Source organism: Galleria mellonella, unplaced genomic scaffold (genome assembly GCF_026898425.1).
Source record: "Galleria mellonella isolate WM207_F2 unplaced genomic scaffold, CSIRO_AGI_GalMel_v1 utg65, whole genome shotgun sequence".
In the NCBI taxonomy this organism is placed as follows: Eukaryota; Metazoa; Arthropoda; class Insecta; order Lepidoptera; family Pyralidae; genus Galleria; species Galleria mellonella.
In genome coordinates this window covers 8862538-8883078 of record NW_026442138.1, presented here as the reverse complement: position 1 = coordinate 8883078, position 20541 = coordinate 8862538, and the positions used below count along the sequence as shown (strand labels likewise).

The window sequence follows — 20541 nt, the reverse complement described above, 5'->3', positions numbered from 1 at the left end:
ACAAGTCGAGATTATCCTTAGAAGATTTACTCTCTAAATAGCTAGAATTAGGTATCCATACATAATATTGATAACAGTCGTGGAAATGCTACTTTGCGTTGGTGATGTTCTGGATTTGATTCGTGGTCAAGCCAATTTAGGAAATGATCTTTTCTGGATTGGCTCTCAGTGCTATGGATTGGGCTCTCAAATATCCATTGCTTGATTCTCCATAACACACCCTGTGTTCTTCATAAAACATGTGATATTGTAGTATTTATATAATACATTATAACGCTTGTTTGTACGAGTACATACCATTCTATTTGATGCTCTCATGGATGTGCCTACGCTGATTATGAAAACTCTTGACTACTCATTCAAATAGTACCTCCAAGTACGTTAGTACTAAAAGCAATTTTTGGTCTAACTTTCCCTTGTATAGCTACATACTTTCGACTCCTCAATATGGTCAACAATTGAACTGTAATGAGACACTGTCCTTGTTGACATGTGTTTAAAAGGAATGAAAAACATACTACCATAAACAAAAACTAATGTATGTACTTATTTACAATAAGTTTTGTATGGAGAAACCATTATATAATTGACTCTCGAATTGAATAAGGCTGACATTCTATAGAAGATCATGTAAAACCACAAAAGATAATAGATTTGCTTTAGTTCCGGCATAAAAATAAGTAATTATCTAGACAGAAGTAATACTCGTGTATTTTCTTTGGAAGTGCACCGATGTAGACAAAATGTACCCCACTTCTCCTTACTCAAATATGGTTGGAACAAATTTATACTCATTTAATAAATTACTTTGTCTTATATAAATAATAAAAGCAATCCCTAACAAATAGTAAGTAAAGTTATAATATTACTATAAAAATATTAAATTTAGTTTTGTAAAATTACGTACATTTTTACGGTTGTTAAATAAACAAATCATTAACGTTGATATAAGTTATTAAAATGAAAAAAACATAAAGCACTATCTTGTGGCTTACGATTAAACATGATCTCCGAGTTGAATGACGCACAAGTAAAGGAATTCACAGGGCCTACCATGAAATGTTTTCGGAAATTTTGGGGCCGAACGAAAGACAAATTTAATGTTAAAAGTACATAATATTAAAATATCATTCTTTTCAACTTTTGTAGTAGATGTGACGAATGAAATGTTGAGCTCCATTGACTGGGCATATGAAAATTGGGAGTTTCATTTCATAGTAGACCCCCAGTTCTTGCCTACGGTTCGAGAGACAAACGCGGTATTATTATTGAATTGGCGAAAATATCACTTCTACTTAATCCTTACTATTTCTTATGGTTCCGGTGTAGGATGCCGACAGATGGTTACGATTTTGCAATGTAAACGTCACAAGTTTGCATAAATTAACGAATATAGCAATGTCCTCAGCGTTTAAAACTTTTAATATTTATTAAATGCATTTTGGGTTGGTCGAGTAGTCATATCATTTCCGCATAATAGCTCTTCATGGTCAAGCAAGAGACATTGACTTTTATAGGTAGTGTTTATTTATTATTATTTTTTTACCTGAGCACCAACTATAGAGAAGTTGATAAATCGTTTGTCTAGGTATAAACATGTGAAAGAGAGAATGTGGTAAAAATGAATTAAGAATGAATATTTTAAGTATAAAATACGACCTAAATGGAGACATGAACTGTGTGAAAAATGACATGGCCAGAAAGGAGTGAATACTGAGATGTCTGTAAATAAAGATGAAGAGATAAACATATTACGCCGACTCAAAATAGATACGGGACAAGGGCAGGAACATAATGATACTAAATAGCATTACACTGTACAAATATACTCATGTACCTATACGGGCATAGTAATGGCAGCGAGAGAGACAGAAATATAGTCATCTAAGTATTTTTTGTTTTTTAATATTTAGGAAGCCTTTATTTTATATTAGAAAATCTTGATAATTTTGTATACATACTAAATTAAGTTATTAATATTATTAAGTACTTAATAATTTATATAGATTAATTTTAAATAAATTTTACACGAGAATGACCAATCTCTTTTACACTACGCTTTTTAATTCCGCCGAGATACTTATAGGTCACCCCAAAACATCATATTCAATTTCTCATAAATTCGTCACGATCAGCCAACCGAAATGGCTTTATACTCAACCTCATTTAGTATCGCGCCAGCATAAATCAAATACAAGCGAGATTTACGCGTTCATTTACAGGTAAAACAGAGAGATATTACCTTTATGTGAAGCTACATAAATATTAGTTTTCTATTCGTGTATATTTCTTTAATAATTTTGTCAGTACACGTTTCTTTCCGTGTGTGTAAATATAAACTTAGCTTCACGTATACGGCGATACTTAGAAACTATTTTTATATCACTAGTTACTATTTAAATTTTGTTGTTTCTAAATTTAACATGTACAGTTGCATAAGTAGGTGCGCCGCAGTTATTTTTAACTAACTTACGTAACGAATGTTATCATCCAATCAGAAAATAGGAAACTGGGTTACTTGAAACGCAATTTACACCTGACATACATGCAAAGAGAGAAATAAACGTTCCAGGTGAGATATATGAATTGCCATATTACAAAAATAACATACAATTTCAAAATATACCCATCCATACAATGTTTATCTTCGCAACTTCATTGAAATTAATAAAAATCACCATTAAAATGAACAATAAATGTATCTAATAATTATTATTAATGCTGTAGAATAAAAGGAGAATTCTTGAAGTTATATCTGTCGATAGACATGTATACTTTACTTCTCGAAAAAAAAAGAAACACTGGCCTCAATTATGACAAAATTAATATGAACCTAGCTCAGGACTGAACGTACTAAAAAAGAATTAAAAAAATAGAATTATCTAAAATATAATATATCATTTAATATATATACCACCTTTTTTTGAAAATCACGAAATAGTCACTTTCACCTGATGTTTAACACCGAGTAACTTATATAAGAAATGTTAAGGACGAAAGAAAAAATATTTATATTACCTGCCCCACAAATTCCAGATGGTCTCCGACCAGAATGTATAGAGTCCTTTTGCATCCGTTTGACGAGCCGCAATGCCGTTGTGGTAACATCGTGAACTTTGTCTTCGAATTGCAGCTGCGACGCGAAACGCAGGATATACATGCATGGGTCTGAAATTTAAATGTAATGTTATTTTCTTCCATGGACTTATTTCATATTTGAATAGTATAAAAATTAATTAACTGCTGTTTTCGATCCTAAAAGTAAACTATAAACGGTAAACTACTAAGAATATGCATTTTTTTTAAGGTTTCAATGTTGTATTTGTTTGGAAATACTACTGCCCGGATTAAGTAAGCAAATTCTTCTTCATTCTCTCTTTCTGCACTCCTTCAGTTTTTGAAAATACATTTATATTTTATAAGATATTTAAAACCATTCTTTTCTTGGTCTAAGATAATTTAAACCTGCCTATTTCTATTCTATTTCTTATCTTTTAAGAAACTGCAGTATGAGGCGTTGCTAAAACAGCATGAAAAAGGACATCAATAGGCTACGGTAGTCACTATGAGACGAACCATATTTTCTTTTTCTACCTCAGTAGTATAACTGCGATTATTTATATCAAAATTGGAATGCATTAGTTGTATGCGAAGTATGTAGAAAGGTAATAAAAAAAATTAAATAATTGCAAAAATCAAATAAAAATACATACAAATTCAAAATCAAACCCACTTGAAAAATATGATTTATTTGCCAATATGCAGTCGGAAATTGTACGAAGGTCTGTTTGTATTGGTTCGTAGACTGAATACGGTCGTCGAGTGCCGTTAACATAAATTTAAGAACCTATATCTTCGAATATACGTTTGTTATGATTTTGGTGGAGGCCATGTATAGCGGAACGATTTCGGTTTGCATAATGGCACGGTGACGTAATTCACTGACAAGGCAACCAGTTCACGAGTTCTGGTTTTATGTGGATTGGAAAAATCCATTTACCACCTATATATATTGAGATGTATACTTTAAATTGAATCGGATGATAGGAGTAAATAAAAAAAAAAATCGCGGAATATTTATTTTAACTAAGTATGAACCGATACTGATATTAATTTTGTGACGATTGAAACTGTTGTATTTCTTTGCGGACCAAAAAAAAATGTTAGTTGTGAGTCTTGGTTCTAAATTCAAATATTTTCAATCAAATATGTCTACGAAACGTTACGACAGATTTTAAGTTCGAGTAACAGTTTTAAAAAAAAAAATATCTGTTCTACGGTTTTTTACGTGTATACTTATGTACTAAATGTTAATTATTGTTAAAATAATATACTAAATATTAGTATCTAGTTGATTGAAGCATTTCACTACTCAAGATCAACTGGTGCACTAGGTATCAAATTTGCAAAATGTACCTACTCTATATTATATGTAAATATATGCACTAAAACTAAGCAAATGTTTGGAAGAGTATCATCATTCTATTTCATTCTTGTCGTAAGAGACCACTAGATACAAAAAGGCAATATGTCACTGGAAAAGAAGAAAATTTCGAAATAATACCATATACCATAGGGCGTATGGCTATTACCCTAGTTTATGGAATGATAATAATATAACATAATCTTAACATAGGTATATAATTATTATAATTATTTTTATTAATTTCTACCTTGCATATTAAGTCCTTATTTAATTCTTATTTCCTATTTTTCCTGCCTCTGAACACTATCAACAAAACTTAAGCCTTAACTTAACTTTCAAGGAGAAAACATTCGCTAAGAAATTCGAAGGTAATTCTTTGGTAGTTATAAGTTCAAAACTTATTGTTACATGTCATTAACAATTTCCCGCGGCTTCGCTAACATATTTGCTGTTCGTGGAAGTTGATCCTTTGTTCTCAGTTCGGACGGAGTCCTCGATAATAACCTGGCACCAACAAAGTAACTCATATAAAAATACAAAAAAAAAATCAATACCTTGAAATACTTGGAAGAATCCCTCCTTTATCCCTCAATAGTACCTTACCAGCATAAATCAATAGTGCAGACAGGGTAACACTTTCATCCATAAAAAATCTTTAGAAGCCTCATGTTAATCAAGGAATTTTAGTATTCAAACCAAATATAGTATTAAACGTTAAGAGGTTAGTTTCCATTCAAATAATATTAACTGAAATGGCCTCCGCTGCCCATTGTGATGGGCGGCAATGAAGAGGCGTGCTTCTTAGCACGTTTTCCTGTCAGTGTCTTATAATGGCCTGCGGAGACGACGGACATTTTGCTCCATACTGACAGTTTTACCTGTCAGATCGACCTCCACACGTTTCCCTTAGGAAATTATTATGTTTAATTTTTGTTGAATACATCACAATGGGCCAACTGATCTAGTTCCATCCTCATCCATCAGCGCACACTGGTGTCTGCCAGTGTATGTCGATAGCACAGGCGAGGTTACCGCTCCATGATCAATAAGAAAAATCTTCACAATACAATTAAGTCCGGCATATAACATTTAAAATTGGTTATTTGATTACAATTATTTTGTTTACAAGTTGAAGTTCCACGTCCTTCAATAGCGGTCAATTTTGAGTGTTGACAGTTACTAGCACACTAATGGTAGCGGAATTAAACAAAATAATTCTAATACCCAGTGATATGGATTTTCGCAAGATAACACTTTGTTCAGATAAATATTTTGTTGATACCTTATATTGTAAATATTAAAATTGCAAAATCGGAGTCGCGATCCCAAATATATATTTTACTTAGCAAAAATTTTTGCTCCTCGAAAAATAGCAATTTGGATTATCGCTGTTTTGTGGAGAAAATTTATAAATTATCCACTTTATATTGGACATTTTGTATATATGAAAACTCTGCACAATTGTACTGACGATCCTCGTCATGTGATCAAAACCACGCATGCATGTATGCATGTTAATAATAGTCCGCAATCTGGTCTCATGCAAGTGTGAGCTGCATACTGATGGTACAATGTACCTCATAATATACGACCAGTTGGTATAAAAGCATCGAAGGCTCTTTCTGTAGTTTTTAAATCTAGTTCCTTGTTCTACATCCGTGGCTCCAAAAACTATTTACGGAAATCCTTATGGTGAGCACTTTTAATGGAGGTTAATGGTAACCAATAAAGAATTATATCATCTTTAATACTTCTTTACTTCTTCGAGGATGAAGTAATAATAAATAAACGATGAATGAACAATAAAAAAAACGATTATGAATGACAATAACAATCGATGCCTATGACTACTCAATCAAGAGTTCTTGACATGAGCATAATATTTATTAATTTACTAGCTTTTATCCAAGATTTTGTCCGCGTGACCGGTATCTGACGATGTCCTTCTCCTTCCCATATAACAACCCCCCTAATTTATAAAAGTTAAAACATCCTACACACCTATTTTAACTATTAGTGTTTTGTTACTCATTACTTTCAAATTGAGAAAATAAAGCAAAAGAAAAAAAAAAACAAAATCATTCTATATCTAAAATAGATTTATAAGAGTTTTGACGTTTTGAATAAGGGGTAAGTGTATATAAAAATTCATGATGATTGGTTGATCCGTATGCCAATAAGTAACAAGAAAAAACAAACTCACTTTCACACTTAGACGATTACTAGTTTTTACCCGCGAATTCGTCCGCGTGACCGGGACATGTCCACTGACCGAGATAAAAAGTAATCTATGTCTTTCTTATATAAATCTTGTATATCAAATTTCATAGTAATTAGATAAGCTATTATGACCCCAAAAGTTAACAAACAAACAAATAATAAAACTTACTTATAAATGTAATTTAAATTTATAATATTAATAAGGGTTTTATTTATTTTTGTGTGCCGATTGAGTAAGAATAACTGTAATGTTTCACTATTCCTTTGCATTTCTGTTATTATGGGCGACTAAGCGAACAAAGTACATTAAAACTCGAAAAACCGTATGACCAGAGTGGCTATATCTAGCCTAATGTGGGGGGAAAGGGATTATTAGTAATGGGGACTAAAAATCCCATTGCTAGCAATATACCTAACCAGGTCAACCTCCACGCGGTTCCCCCTGGAAACTATCTATCATAATTAATTCCTGATGAATTTATCATGATAGTCTAACTGGCCTGTTTTCATTCTCATCGATCACCCTTCACTGGTGCTCCGCCAGCGTATCCCGTTAGCGTAGGCGGAGTTACCAATCCATTTACATCCAACAAAAAAAAAAAAAAAACTAGCCTAATGTCTTCTCTTACAGGAAGAGACCCGTATTCAGTGGTAAGACGTTTAATTAACGGATGTAGGAAGTACATACACATAATATGTAACTATGCAAACATTGTCGTATTTGATCAGAGATGATAAATTATTTTCGGGGTTATTCCGGTATAAGTAGCAAGGATAACACGAAACTACCGGTACGAGTATCTTAATTAAATTGGTTTATTCATGCTCTTGTCTTAGCGAACTCGTAATACTAGAAAATCGACGTTTTATTAGATATTTAAATTGATATTGGACAAGTCTTAAAAATTGTTTTGTTTTCGAAGCGAGGCACAATTTTAGTGACAAAATAATTAGATGTTTATTAAAACAGGAAATAAGTCTTTTTTTTTTTTTGCTGAGAGGCGACTGAACCCATGTAGCGATTATGTGTGTTACCTTTATTTAAATATTACATTGTGTACTTCTTTTATGTGAATATTTTTTCTGCTGAATAATAAAGTTATTGAAATATTTACATTCAATTAAAAATGTGTTCATGATACATTAAACATCATGATTAACTTGAAAACAATTGACTTTTAGTGGACTTAATAATAAACATTAAGTCAACCCTCAGTCAGAAGCAGTGATATGTTTAAATAGCATGTTTTGGTTTGGATTTGTCGCATGTTTGTAAGTACTGATGTATTAAATTATTCTCTTTGCTGCTTTCTTTCTCTTTCTCTCTCTACCTATACTCATGCGGTGAATACGCATTTAGTCAAAATCAAAAATGTTTTAATACTAACTGGGAAACAATAAATATAGTAAATTGAGTTTCGAACACTTGACAATACGTGATTTTTATTTCTTCGCGTTTTCAAAAAGGAGAATATTTTCAAGGAGGAATTTTGTGCGGAATAAATTCTTATTGATTTTCTGAAGTTTTGTGATAATGTTTGCGGGGAAAATTTGCATAAAAACATAGTAAACACATCGTGCGATGTAGTGCTATATCTTTTTTAGTATATTTATATATTGTAGTAATATGTACTGCTGCTGTGAGTTGAAAAAACACTTTTTTATTATTTTTTCCAATCTAAGACTATAAATTTTAAACTTAGAGGAAATATCCCCGGACCTACGCTAAAGAGGTTTTTTTTTTCTGATATTAAGCGTGAGATTTCACGATGTATTTTCAATAGATTTTTAAACACTATTTACATGGTAGTGTAGATAAGCACGTGTCGACGATTAATATAAGTGATTTGACCGTAACACGTAATAATTATTGCGCACAACACTTGCATCGATAATAGATGACATCATAACACTTTCTCAAACCAGCAACTGCACTAGTCAGGTGTCCCTTGCCACGACCTTGCGCAAGTCTCGCGTTCGTAGTTACTCTGTTGACTTCGAGAGGCAGTCAGTACAGCGACTCAACGCGCGCGCGCACCAAAAAGAATACGTTCGAAAAAAATAAATAAACAAATTATCTCTAGTCATTTAATTGAACGAGTGTAAAAATTACGAAGTGTATTTGTGAGTTGTACAGTACGTACACAGGGACATGTTCTGTGGTCCTGGTACCGAAGGAATGAAATGAAGCAGAGAACTGCCGGTTCATCACGAAAAAGACCTGTGCTGCTTGGGAAAATCGTCATACACTGGATCTTCAATAAGGCAGATCTAGCGAACATCGTTCCCCGGTTCGTTTGATTCACCCATGTATGTCAACACAGTTAACCTTGATACCGTTAGATTCTCTCTAATAAGAGAAGTGAGTTTATATTACTTAATCTTTATGTAATCATATCGTAATATGCAATATTATAGGAGAAATTAGTATAACAGTAGTTAGGTTTGACGTATAGAAGGCTATAGGTCAAATCTTTGAACTTGTATAAATCAGTGGAGTGAAATGTAGAGTTTAAAACAAATTCAATTTTTCTGGTAACTTCTCTGATAAAATTAAAAAACATACAATATCGTCTACTTTAAATCCTTACTAATATTATAAATGTAAAAGGGCGTATGTTTATTTATTATCTCACACCAAGAGGTTCTTGGCATCTTAACGACTAGACCAATCGACGTAAAATTTTATATAAACACAGTATCATCTTAATCAATGATCAAGTATCAAGAAATTTAAGCAAAGCTACTTTTAGATACTAATCAATCACTAAGTACTATTACATTAGTAAGTAATATATTACTACCCGTAGTACGTAGGTACTTTTAAAATATTAAAATTATTGTTTTCTGATTTAAAGGAACCATGATGTTTTCAAATCAACTAATACACTACTAATAACGGTTTGAAAAGACACTTGATTTCGACTTAATTCTACTTATGCCGAAGAAATCTGTGATAGTAGGTTTAGATACGACGGCGTATCGAGAACAGCTGAATATATTGTAGGTATACACAAAATAACCTAGATCAAGTACTATTCATTTGCACAGAGTTGGCTGCTCTACGTTGCTCAGCAAGTTACAAAGAGAGCCATGCTGGGAGTTTTGCAGCTTGATAGAACCTCAATTGAGAATACCCAAAGTCGTATTTTTCTGAATGAATTTAGTGAATATGATAGAGGTATTTTGGATTATACATAGGAATAATAACATTATATACTAATTTTTATGCAGAATATATTAATTGGCCAGGACAAAAAGAAGCCTATATCCTTATCTATCCAAAATACTAGGTAAAAACTGTATGTATTTATAACGATTGATTGAGTCGTCAGAACGCCAAGATAACAAATAAACAAAGTGACATTTATAATATTTGTAAAGATTATTTTTAGATATATACATACAATTCGCAAAGTCATATAAAAGATAAGAAATTATTATTAGAAATTCTATTTTTGAAAAAAGTTATTAACTTAATAGCTTCTGAAAATTATAGATAAATTATATACACTTAAAATAATTATCATTAATATAACAACACTGAATATTTAATACACAACAAAAACAAAATTATTATCGTAATATTGTTTCAAATTGCTACTTAGAAATTTGAAAACAAATTCCTGTATTAGAATTCATATTCAGAATTAAAAAAGTTATGCTATTATCTAAGGCTGTTATATATTCTCGTTAATTTATTTTCGGGATACTGTTTAAAATAATTATAATTAACAATTACAATATGAATAAATACATATCAATACTTAAATAATTAATAATGGAGACAATATTTACCTATCGTGAAAAAGGTTGTCCTCCTCTCTCCTACTTGCTATGCACAATAGGGTTCATAATTGTAGTTGTTTTGATATCTACCAACTGCGTTATGGAATGAAATAACAAAGAAATAAATATTTGACGGATTACTAATAAAATAAATAAATATTAACTGCTATAATATAATTGAATGAAAAAAACACTATAAAATAGCTATCTAGGTGTTTTACGATACCTATTGATATCGATATTTAGATAGAGACATTTTATAAGAAGTAGTACAACACTATAAATCTTTATTTTAATATATTGATACTTTTAGTTGCAACGATTAATTTGTTAATTCTATTAATATAGTGTAAACTTTTAAATAACGTAATGCCAATTTAAGATTTCCGCACTAAGCCCTTTCGTAAACACCATCTGTAAGTTATTATGCTTTGCAGTAGGTACAAGCAAAATAAAACAAACAACAATAAAAGTAAAAGATAACGCAATTAAAACAATAATGTAATATCAAGTTACGACCACGCTTTGCTTGTTTCGTAGATGTAATAAAAACAGCTATACATGGTGCCTTTCAAGTGGTAACATCATCTATAAATAATAACCGCTTTTCATTTTTGCCATTCCATATTGCATAAAAAAATACTCTACGGACATGCCATAGAATATTTTGAAACATGCATTAAATAGTTTGGTTTCAACTTCGAGAAAATTCATTCGCTTGTTCTCATTTGCATATATGATTGGCTTTTATATTGATCGTTTCCTCTGACGATTTCAACATTATTTTGTCACAATCAAAACCTTCTCTTTTGCAATTATTATTTCATTAGATATCTTATATAAGTAAGTACATTATTATGTGCACACCATATTACATTTTCATTAATTTTATACTATCAGTATCAAAATTATTAACGTCGCTTAAGAGAAAATGTATTTCTTATCTGTCTACGCTTGTTTACATAATTGTATCAAGCAAAAAGAAATAAAATATTCAATTAAGTTTTAACAAAACAAAATTGAATAAGTGTTTAATGATAAAACAGATTTATTCATAATTTAACTTAGTGCTCTATAATGTAAAAAAAAAAACACCGACTTTTGAACAATAGCAATTTGAGTAACTCTTGCTTTTTAAAGTCATTTATAAAATACAGGCGATTCGAAATCTTCCTTTTTTGCATACGAGTATACAGTGTTGCTACTGCTCATTAACTGAGATTAGAATAATTTAAAAATTAATTAAATCAATATAAATATAAATTCACTTTAGGCTAAGTTTCTTCTAGGCTTCTTTGTTAAATTCCTTTCAGTAAGTAATATCAAAATTATTTCGCGCCAAACGTATTCGTTCAAAGATAGGTAAACAGTTGGAAAGATATTTCTGTTATTTAAAAATTTTTTAACGCCTCATTTATGATTAAGCAATATCAATTTCATGAGTTGAAATTTATTTCATGTACCCTCTCATACAAATAGGCATTTTTCACCTTACTTACATTTTACATTACGCAAAGTAGTTGTGGGTTGGGGTATCTATTTGAATTTTAAGTATCTGATCATTTATGTGATGCTTATTCTTAGAAATACGTGACAGGATAAGAAATATGGTCATTAGAGAGATGTATAGTTTGAAAGATGAAGTAACTAGAATAGAGAAGGGAATGTTTTGGTAGGTTAGGCGAATTGAGAGAATAAATGGTAAGTAAACGAGATATAAAAAGAGTTTTGTTAATAGTTAAGTATCAAAATATTTTGAAGTAACTGAGCAAGTCGATCAATGGCGCCCTTCTTGCATATATATTATAATAAAAGAAAAAAACAGATCGATATGTTAGCCTGATATGTAGCCTGCCGAAAATTAATCCTATCTTAAGATAATATCATTAAAATTTATGATCTGTTCTGCGAGGGACATTTTGTAAAACTGTTTCTATCTATAACACGTGCGCATTGGATGGACTAGAGTCTAGACACTAGACGACATCTATACATAGGAAACAATTGAGAAAAAATAGTATGAGGGGTCTTAATAAAACTAATAGATACCAAAACAATATTTTTTAGTAATTTTATCTGTTTTTTTCGGCATCACACAAAAACGACTGCGCCAAACTGGATGTGGTTATCATACATAGTTGTGCTCGTTAAAGGTCTAATTTAAAGTTGAGTGTATCTTGTAAGCTATTTCATGGTCTATTCTATTGGTTTTTCTACTTTAGAAGTCAACGCGTACGAAGTAGCGGGTAAAATGCTAGTATACTTGTATTATAATAAAAGAAAAAAACAAATATTTCACAAGCTTGCCATAAATAAAATCTGAAGATGATCCTAATTAGCCCTACCACAATATTTGTATACACTTCCACGCTAATGATATACACTGACCACATAGATCAAGGTTAGCCAAACTACCTTATTTAGCTTACTTTTAACCTCTTCACCCTTTTTCAATTAGGTAATTGACAATTCGGTGAAACACTCGTATGTGCACTTAGTGGGTTCGGAACGTTTTTTTTTTTTTTATTATTCTCTGAACGTATACGCTATATATTATATTTAAAATAAATAATTGCTTCCTTGCATTTTACGAAACCGACTAGCCGTGCGTGGAAAGGTAAATAAATTAATGTGGAGGAAACTAAGGGCATATAATATACTACGAATGCTAAATATAATATGTATATATATTTGTTTCAGGTTTATTTTGTATGCGTGTCATTTACACGTCCGATCATCGATGAACAGCAGTGTTGACTTTTTTGAAAGTCTCATTGACGAAGACGGCCGTTTTGCTGAATTAAATTGTCAGGAACCTGTTCGACGCAACAGGTCACGACAGCGGTCATTAATTCAAGGTAATTTTGTGCAAAAGTACCTAATTGAATATCAAATCATAATCCAAATTCAGATATTTTATTTATGTCACTTGACTAGGTTCGAAATATATAGTGCTACCACAGTGTAAGGAGTGTTCATACAGTGGTTTATGGCGCATAAAAATCTGTTGTCATTCCACATTCGTCGCAAGGGTTGTCATTTATTGCTGTTATTGTTGAGCCAAGTTTAGTCTAGTTTAATCGCTTAAATCGCGTTTCGTATAGTTTGGCCACTTGGATCAAATATGCTCAAGTTTATTTAGCCAAGTACGACCACTTTAACACTATTTTTTTTAATTTAATTTTAATCTCCTTCTATTGAAGTTTGTTTAAAATAAATGTGACAACAATTTGACAAAATTTACTCCAAAATTAAATAATTTTAACATCGCTATTTTTTTTGTCAAAACACAAAAATATTATAATTTGTGTTTGATTTCTGCTAAATGTATCGATTCGGAGTTTTGAATATCAAAAGAGTTTAATTGGAGACAAACTTAGTATAACGTACTTACATATACTTAATGTAAGTACAGGACCGAATTTTTATTAATTTTAATCTAATATCAATCGCCACTTGGGAGCAACTCCATCTGCGTCCCAATAGCGATACTGGGGTCGATTCTGAGGTGCAGTTTCTCTAAACTTATTTATTAATCTAATATTTTTATTTAATAGTTTTACGAAATAAGTTGTACTGGATATTTCAATTTATTTTATAATAATTTTGACTTGAATGTGAAATTGAATTGGCTATGTTAACAAATTTTAATTTAAGAGATAGGTTTTAGAGATAGATATTTTAATTTTAGAGAAAAATGGCATCTAAGAATCGATCCCATTGATTCGTGTAACTTGTTCGTTTACTGAACCATAAATATTGAAAATGCAAGTAGATCTACTATTATATCCATAAAGTAGAAAAATATAAATCAACCAAAATTACAAAAAATATCACAATAAGTAATTAAACCAAAGAATTGCAAACTATAGACATGTGTACTGCGAACGTAAAATATCGACTTATGAAAATGCGTCATCGGTAAGTGTAAATTAGGGACGGAAATTGTAAAAAAAAATCAATATTTTGTTCAATGTAATGTATCATATATTAAGATTGATATTTTGAAAAATATATTAATGTGTGTAATATATTAAGTGTCTTTAGAAATTTAATATCGCCCACTATTGGTAAATGGTAATTAAGTATTCAGAAAAAATCAGTATTAAACTATCAATATAAAAAAGTTATATAGGCGTTATATTAATATTTTGATACCAATATCAACATTTTATCGATATAACTGCCCCTATGAAGTATTAATAAAAAAAAAATGTTACAAATACTGGTTTATTTTCATTACCTTTGACACCATAATAAAATAAAAATTTGATTGCTAGTATGTAATCCTTATTAAATCTACGTGTCAGTTTTCTTAATTCTATATTATTATTTGAATTACCTTCAAAATATAAATTGGAATTCATTTGTCAATAATATTTATTTCTAATTTCCGCAAATTCAACGCCCTAAGACATAAGAGTATTAAAGAATTAATTTACTTTAATATTGTTAACCCTTAAAGCCTGATTTTTTTAATCAAATTAAAAAATATATGTGTACCCTTTACTGTGTTTACTAATGGGGAAAAATAGTAAAAAAAAAAAAAATCAAACGATATTTTTATATATTTATTTTGAAAAAAAAACATTTGGTAACATGTAAACAGCCAAATATTAAAATAAAATCGATTGTAGGCGCTCAATGCGATTTATAACCCCGGTATCAAATTTGAAACTTCAGGTATTTAAGGGTTAATAACACAGCTGTTTATATAACATCACCAGAGGGAGACTTTGTACAAAAGTCAATTGCTTGGGTACCTTTGTCCTATTCGTGTTTCTACCGTGAAGCAGTTGTGTTTGTATGGCTGTGTTTCGGTTTGAAGGGTGGGATATGGCGTGAATTTACAGGGTACAGAAGAATAACACCCGAGTCCTAAGAAATGGCAACGCATGGGGGGTATCATGGGCGAAACAGTACACTCTGTTATGTCCATTGTACTGCTCATGTCTATAAGCGACGGTTACCACTTTCCATCAGGTGGGCCGTCAGCTTGTTTGCCATTCTAATTTGTATAAAAAAAAAAAAACAATATTTAAATACACAAATAAAAAAAAATTTGCTGTAACTATAAGATATATCGAAAGAAAAACATAGATAAATCGATTATATCACAGCATCAATGATATATTAGTTGAATTTGATACATTTTTATAATACATCAAGTGTTTTTAATACATCGACGTATGTTGTCCACCATTAGTGTAAATAATATAGAAGACAACCCCCGTTAAAATATTTTCTAAAAGATACGCAAAAAGTCTTTTATCTAGTTAATATACTACCTAATGCGATTTACTTTTGATTTTAATTGTAAACAAATAATTTTCGATTCATAATCTATAAATTTTCTGTGACCGTTTCCGAACGTATGACATTTCATTTCCCCCTTCTTTTTCTCGAACGTCAATTCGCTCGCTTCGCCCGCCACAAACAAAGAACAAATCAAGATGGCTGACATCGGTGTTTAAATTGTGACCCAAATGTTGGTTTAAAATTAACTATAATTTACAAAGTCAGTATTCATAATGTCGAATTTGTGTTCAAGAATTGTTTCTAAACCGCCTAAAAGATTGCAAGAAAGTAGAGATAGTATGTCAGTGGCTCAAACAAATACATGGATGAACGGTGAGAAATGTCGCTTTGTAAATATTGATTTTCCTAAAGAACTTCGTATTCCTAAATATAATTTTGCGACGTAATTGAGGTCATTTATGAGTTTTTAAGAAAAATCCTACAAAATATCCCCACTTTATGTTATCACATGAAGTGTCGAATCATATAACTGACATAATTAAAAACAATATTGTAAAATGTATGTAGTAATGTTGAGATTGTTTATAATGCTTAAACAAATAATGAACCTACAATTAGTGATATCATGAATGCTTTTTATTTACAGCGGAAACCATTAATAATGGTGGAGGTTTATCACTGTCCCCACCACACACGATATCTCAGCGTGAGACAGGCACACAGGTATCACAATGCTACAGTGGACCACCATCACCAAGTGGATCAACAAGTTCCACGCCTTTACCTACAGCTTCTCCAGTGCCTCCCCCAGGCACAGCCACCCTTGACCCTAATTGGCAAGCTACCAAACATACTGTCAGAGAAAGGAATGCAGCTATGTTTAATAACCAATTAATGTCTGATATCAAGTTCATTGTAGGTAGTCCAGGTAAGCATTTATATTGTGATTTATATTTATTTATCCAAATAATTAAACTGTCTATGTATATTTATATAAACTATTGGACAGATTTTGGTGAAATTTAGTGTGGGATATTTTTTTACTATAGAAAAATGTCAACTTTATATGCAAAAATTATAAGAATTTGTTGCATGATTGAATTTTTATGAAAAATATGAAATAAATTATGGTTATGTTCAGGAAAATGAGCTTAACCATAATTTGATTCATTTTTTTTAGTGCTTACTAAATGTGTATATATATATATATATATATATATATATATATATATATATATACAATGATATAAATATTATTTAAATATATTGTAGTAATATCCGTCCACATTTATATATATATATATATATATAAATGTGGACGGATATTACTACAATATATTTAAATAATATTTATATCATTGTTATAATAATAACTGTCTGTGCTTATATATAATTTTGTAAAAAAAGATTGTAAGTACTTAAAATTTCCATGAATTATTTGGGGTAATATGATGGGATAGTATATTATAATAGCACTATTCATAGGTGATATTTACTATTATCTGTCATAAGGATAATCAATTTGTCAAGAGTCAGTTTTAACAAACTTCAGCATCCAGGTGCAATATATAATTTACATTATGAAATTCAAAGTGAAAATTACACATTAACCTTACATAAAAATTTTAGATTGCATTAACAGAACATATTATGAGAAATCACCAATAACATAAAAAGATTTTGTATCATTTTTTTAATGGATGATAATGTAATGGTAACTTCATCTGCAGTAACGGTATACATTAGCGGAACTCCAGTGAGAAATGATAGATGATAGTGAAAAGGCAGGTCATGAATACGCAGGAATACACCTGGAATTCAGCACAATGATTTCCAGAGGGGACCACATGTAGGTCGACTCGACAGGGTATATTGCTAGCAATGAGATGGGTAGTCTACATTACTAACAATTCATTCCTGTTCTGTATACATATTTTACCAAATAGTTGATAACATTGCTCAACTGAACTAGACTGATGGAAATCATCTTGGTTAATTCTCATAGAATTTGTCACAATGGCCTAAGTAGCCTACTTTCATTTTTACCTATCATCTCTTGCCATGTATTGCATAGAACAGGCCATCCTTTCTGTGGATATCATAAAAGGTGACTAAAGGTACTTAGTGGTTGAAGGATGGGCAGCACATCCCTGTTAAAACATCACCAAAGGTCTAACTGTGGTTATCAATCCAACTGCCAAGCATAGCAACTACTCATATAACCCTCCTTATAGGGAATGCCTATGTTCACAGTTAACGGCTGATGATGATTTTATCTCTCGCTGGAGCCCTGCCTATATATACTGATAATACAGGCATGTTAAACATTCCATTATCACACATAAAAAAAATTTGCTCAACTGTACATTTTACATTTAACTTTATTATAACATTTATATATGAATTTCACTTTACTTCCAGGGAACATACAAGTAATACCTGCACACAAGTATGTATTAGCGACAGCTAGCTCTGTGTTTTATGCTATGTTTTATGGAGGACTTGCAGAGTGCAAGCAAGAAATAGAAGTGCCTGATGTTGAACCATCAGCATTCTTAACATTACTCAAGTAAGTCTCAACAAAGACCATACCTTCCTATACATATTCTTTAAGAGTATACTACTATAATCACCTATATATTTTTCAGATATGTATACTGTGATGAAATACAATTAGAAGCAGACACAGTTTTATCAACACTGTATGTTGCAAAGAAATACATTGTACCATACTTAGCAAGAGCTTGTGTCAGTTACTTGGAAACTAGTCTAACAGCAAAAAATGCATGTCTACTTCTTAGCCAGTCACGATTATTTGAGGAACCAGAATTGATGCAGAGATGCTGGGAAGTGATAGATGCTCAGGTATGTGAGTCAACTGAAAACTTAGCCACACTCTGCTTAGAACCATCTACTTCATACAGTAGCCTACTAATGGAGCTGTCAGACACTTCAAGTCAGAACTACTCGAGTCCAGAAAGTATTGAAAATCTTACCAGCAATTTGCAATAATTAATAATTAGTTAATATTAATTAATAGCTTTTAAGATATTCCTAAACACAGATGTATATAAATTATTTTTAATAATTATAACATCTTTAGGTTAATTACAAATTAGCTTTCCTTTAGATACTCAAATTCTGGCACTGTCCTAGTATTATTACATAATGATAGATAAAATTCTCACCATATCATAAGTTACTTGTGCCACAATTATATAGACTTTTGTAATTTTCGGTTGTGATTTAGGTTAAGAATAAGAAGGAGAATTTATTTAGTAAAATTGTACAAAATCACACTCTACCATTACATTCCAACAATAATATCCACTATTTGTATCTCTAGTCAATATGCCTAGACATATCTAGAATAACTGCAATACAGTTTAATGTTGTTTGCATGTTTAGTGTTAGTGTTATACAAGTGATTATTACATGTAATATTTTGTAATTTCACATAGAAATCTGAATAAATTATTAAACAAATTGTATTGCAGTTTCAATATACCTATACCTAAAACTTATTATTTCATTGTAGGCTGAGATGGCCCTAAATTCTGAAGGATTTGTAGACATTGATGTGTCTACTTTAGAATCAGTATTAGCACGCGAAACACTAAACTGCAAGGAAATAAATTTATTTGAAGCTGCATTAGCATGGGCAAATGCAGAATGTGGCCGAAGGGAAATCGAACCGACGCCAATAAACAAGAGAGCTATGCTTGGTAGTGCCATATACCTCATAAGATTTCCAACTATGACATTAGAAGAGTTTGCAAATAGTGCAGCACAACTTGGGATTTTGACGCCGCAGGAAACTATCGACATATTTTTGCATTTTACTGCATCTAGCAAACCACAACTGTCATATCCAATCAAAGCAAGAGCTGGATTAAAAGCTCAGGTAATATATAATATTTTATTTTATAATAGTTACCCATTCTTTATGAAAGTAATAACAGTGTATATTTTATTTTCAGATCTGTCACAGATTTCAATCATGTGCATACAGAAGTAACCAGTGGAGATACCGTGGTCGATGTGATTCTATACAATTTTGTGTAGACAAGAGAATATTTGTTGTTGGTTTTGGATTATATGGATCTTCAAATGGAGCAGCAGATTATAATGTTAAAATTGAATTGAAGCGCCTAGGAAGAGTATTGGCCGAAAATAACACAAAATTTTTCTCAGATGGTTCAAGTAATACCTTTCATGTATATTTTGAGAACCCGATACAAATAGAGCCTGAAACATATTATACAGCTTCAGCAATATTAGATGGAAGTGAACTAAGTTATTTTGGACAGGAAGGACTCAGTGAAGTGTATATGGGTACAGTAACTTTCCAATTTCACTGTTCATCCGAGAGTACTAATGGTACAGGTGTTCAAGGAGGTCAAATACCAGAACTAATTTATTATGGCCCAACAGTGAATACCACAATGACTAACTCGAATACAACTGAGGACTGACAATTGGGAAGAACGCGCCCTATCAATTATTACTCTGTGTAATGCAAGGTGGAAAAATTTAATTAGAACGCTCAATTATACTCTCACAAAGGTTCAATTCATATATTTATACTTAACCATTCCCAAATGTTAAAATTGTTTTGTTGAAAATATGTAAGAGTTCTTGTGTATATTGTTGAACTTGAATAGGCTTTAAGAGAACCTTAAGATTGTGATATGGGTGTTGTAAAGCTCTCTAGAAATATAGATTTAATTGAATCCATAAATCATTACAATAAACTCAAAATACCCCACATGTCTTTATATTATTTCGACAATACTACACAGATTATAAAAAATATAAATCACTTAATTATACAAAATTAAGACAAG

The 20541-nt window shown here is 31.1% G+C and overlaps 2 protein-coding genes across 8 annotated transcripts in view; one reads left to right on the top strand and one right to left on the bottom strand.

The window, feature by feature from the left end:
- LOC113519611 (BTB/POZ domain-containing protein 6-B) overlaps positions 1 to 20464 on the top strand; it is a 29997-nt gene extending 9533 nt beyond the window's left edge. Inside the window, exons 1-7 of one of the 5 annotated variants that reach the window (XM_031913145.2) lie at positions 7875 to 7918; positions 13136 to 13293; positions 16341 to 16622; positions 18116 to 18263; positions 18343 to 18559; positions 19233 to 19598; positions 19675 to 20464. In XM_031913145.2, the coding sequence (XP_031769005.2) occupies positions 7890 to 7918; positions 13136 to 13293; positions 16341 to 16622; positions 18116 to 18263; positions 18343 to 18559; positions 19233 to 19598; positions 19675 to 20169 (1695 nt within the window). In that variant the 5' untranslated portion in view covers positions 7875 to 7889 and the 3' untranslated portion in view covers positions 20170 to 20464. Of the gene's footprint in view, positions 1 to 7874; positions 7919 to 8604; positions 8957 to 13135; positions 13294 to 15843; positions 16067 to 16340; positions 16623 to 18115; positions 18264 to 18342; positions 18560 to 19232; positions 19599 to 19674 lie in introns of those variants that run through there. The other 4 variants (XM_026904732.3, XM_026904733.3, XM_052900583.1 and 1 more) reach the window with 4 other exon arrangements.
- The window catches only part of LOC113519807 (transcription factor IIIB 90 kDa subunit), a 39039-nt gene that overhangs the window by 12572 nt on the left and 5926 nt on the right, over positions 1 to 20541 (bottom strand). For all 3 annotated transcript variants that reach the window (XM_052900582.1, XM_052900581.1, XM_052900580.1), the window contains one exon: positions 3019 to 3168. In XM_052900582.1, the coding sequence (XP_052756542.1) occupies positions 3019 to 3168 (150 nt within the window). The remainder of the gene's footprint in view (positions 1 to 3018; positions 3169 to 20541) is intronic.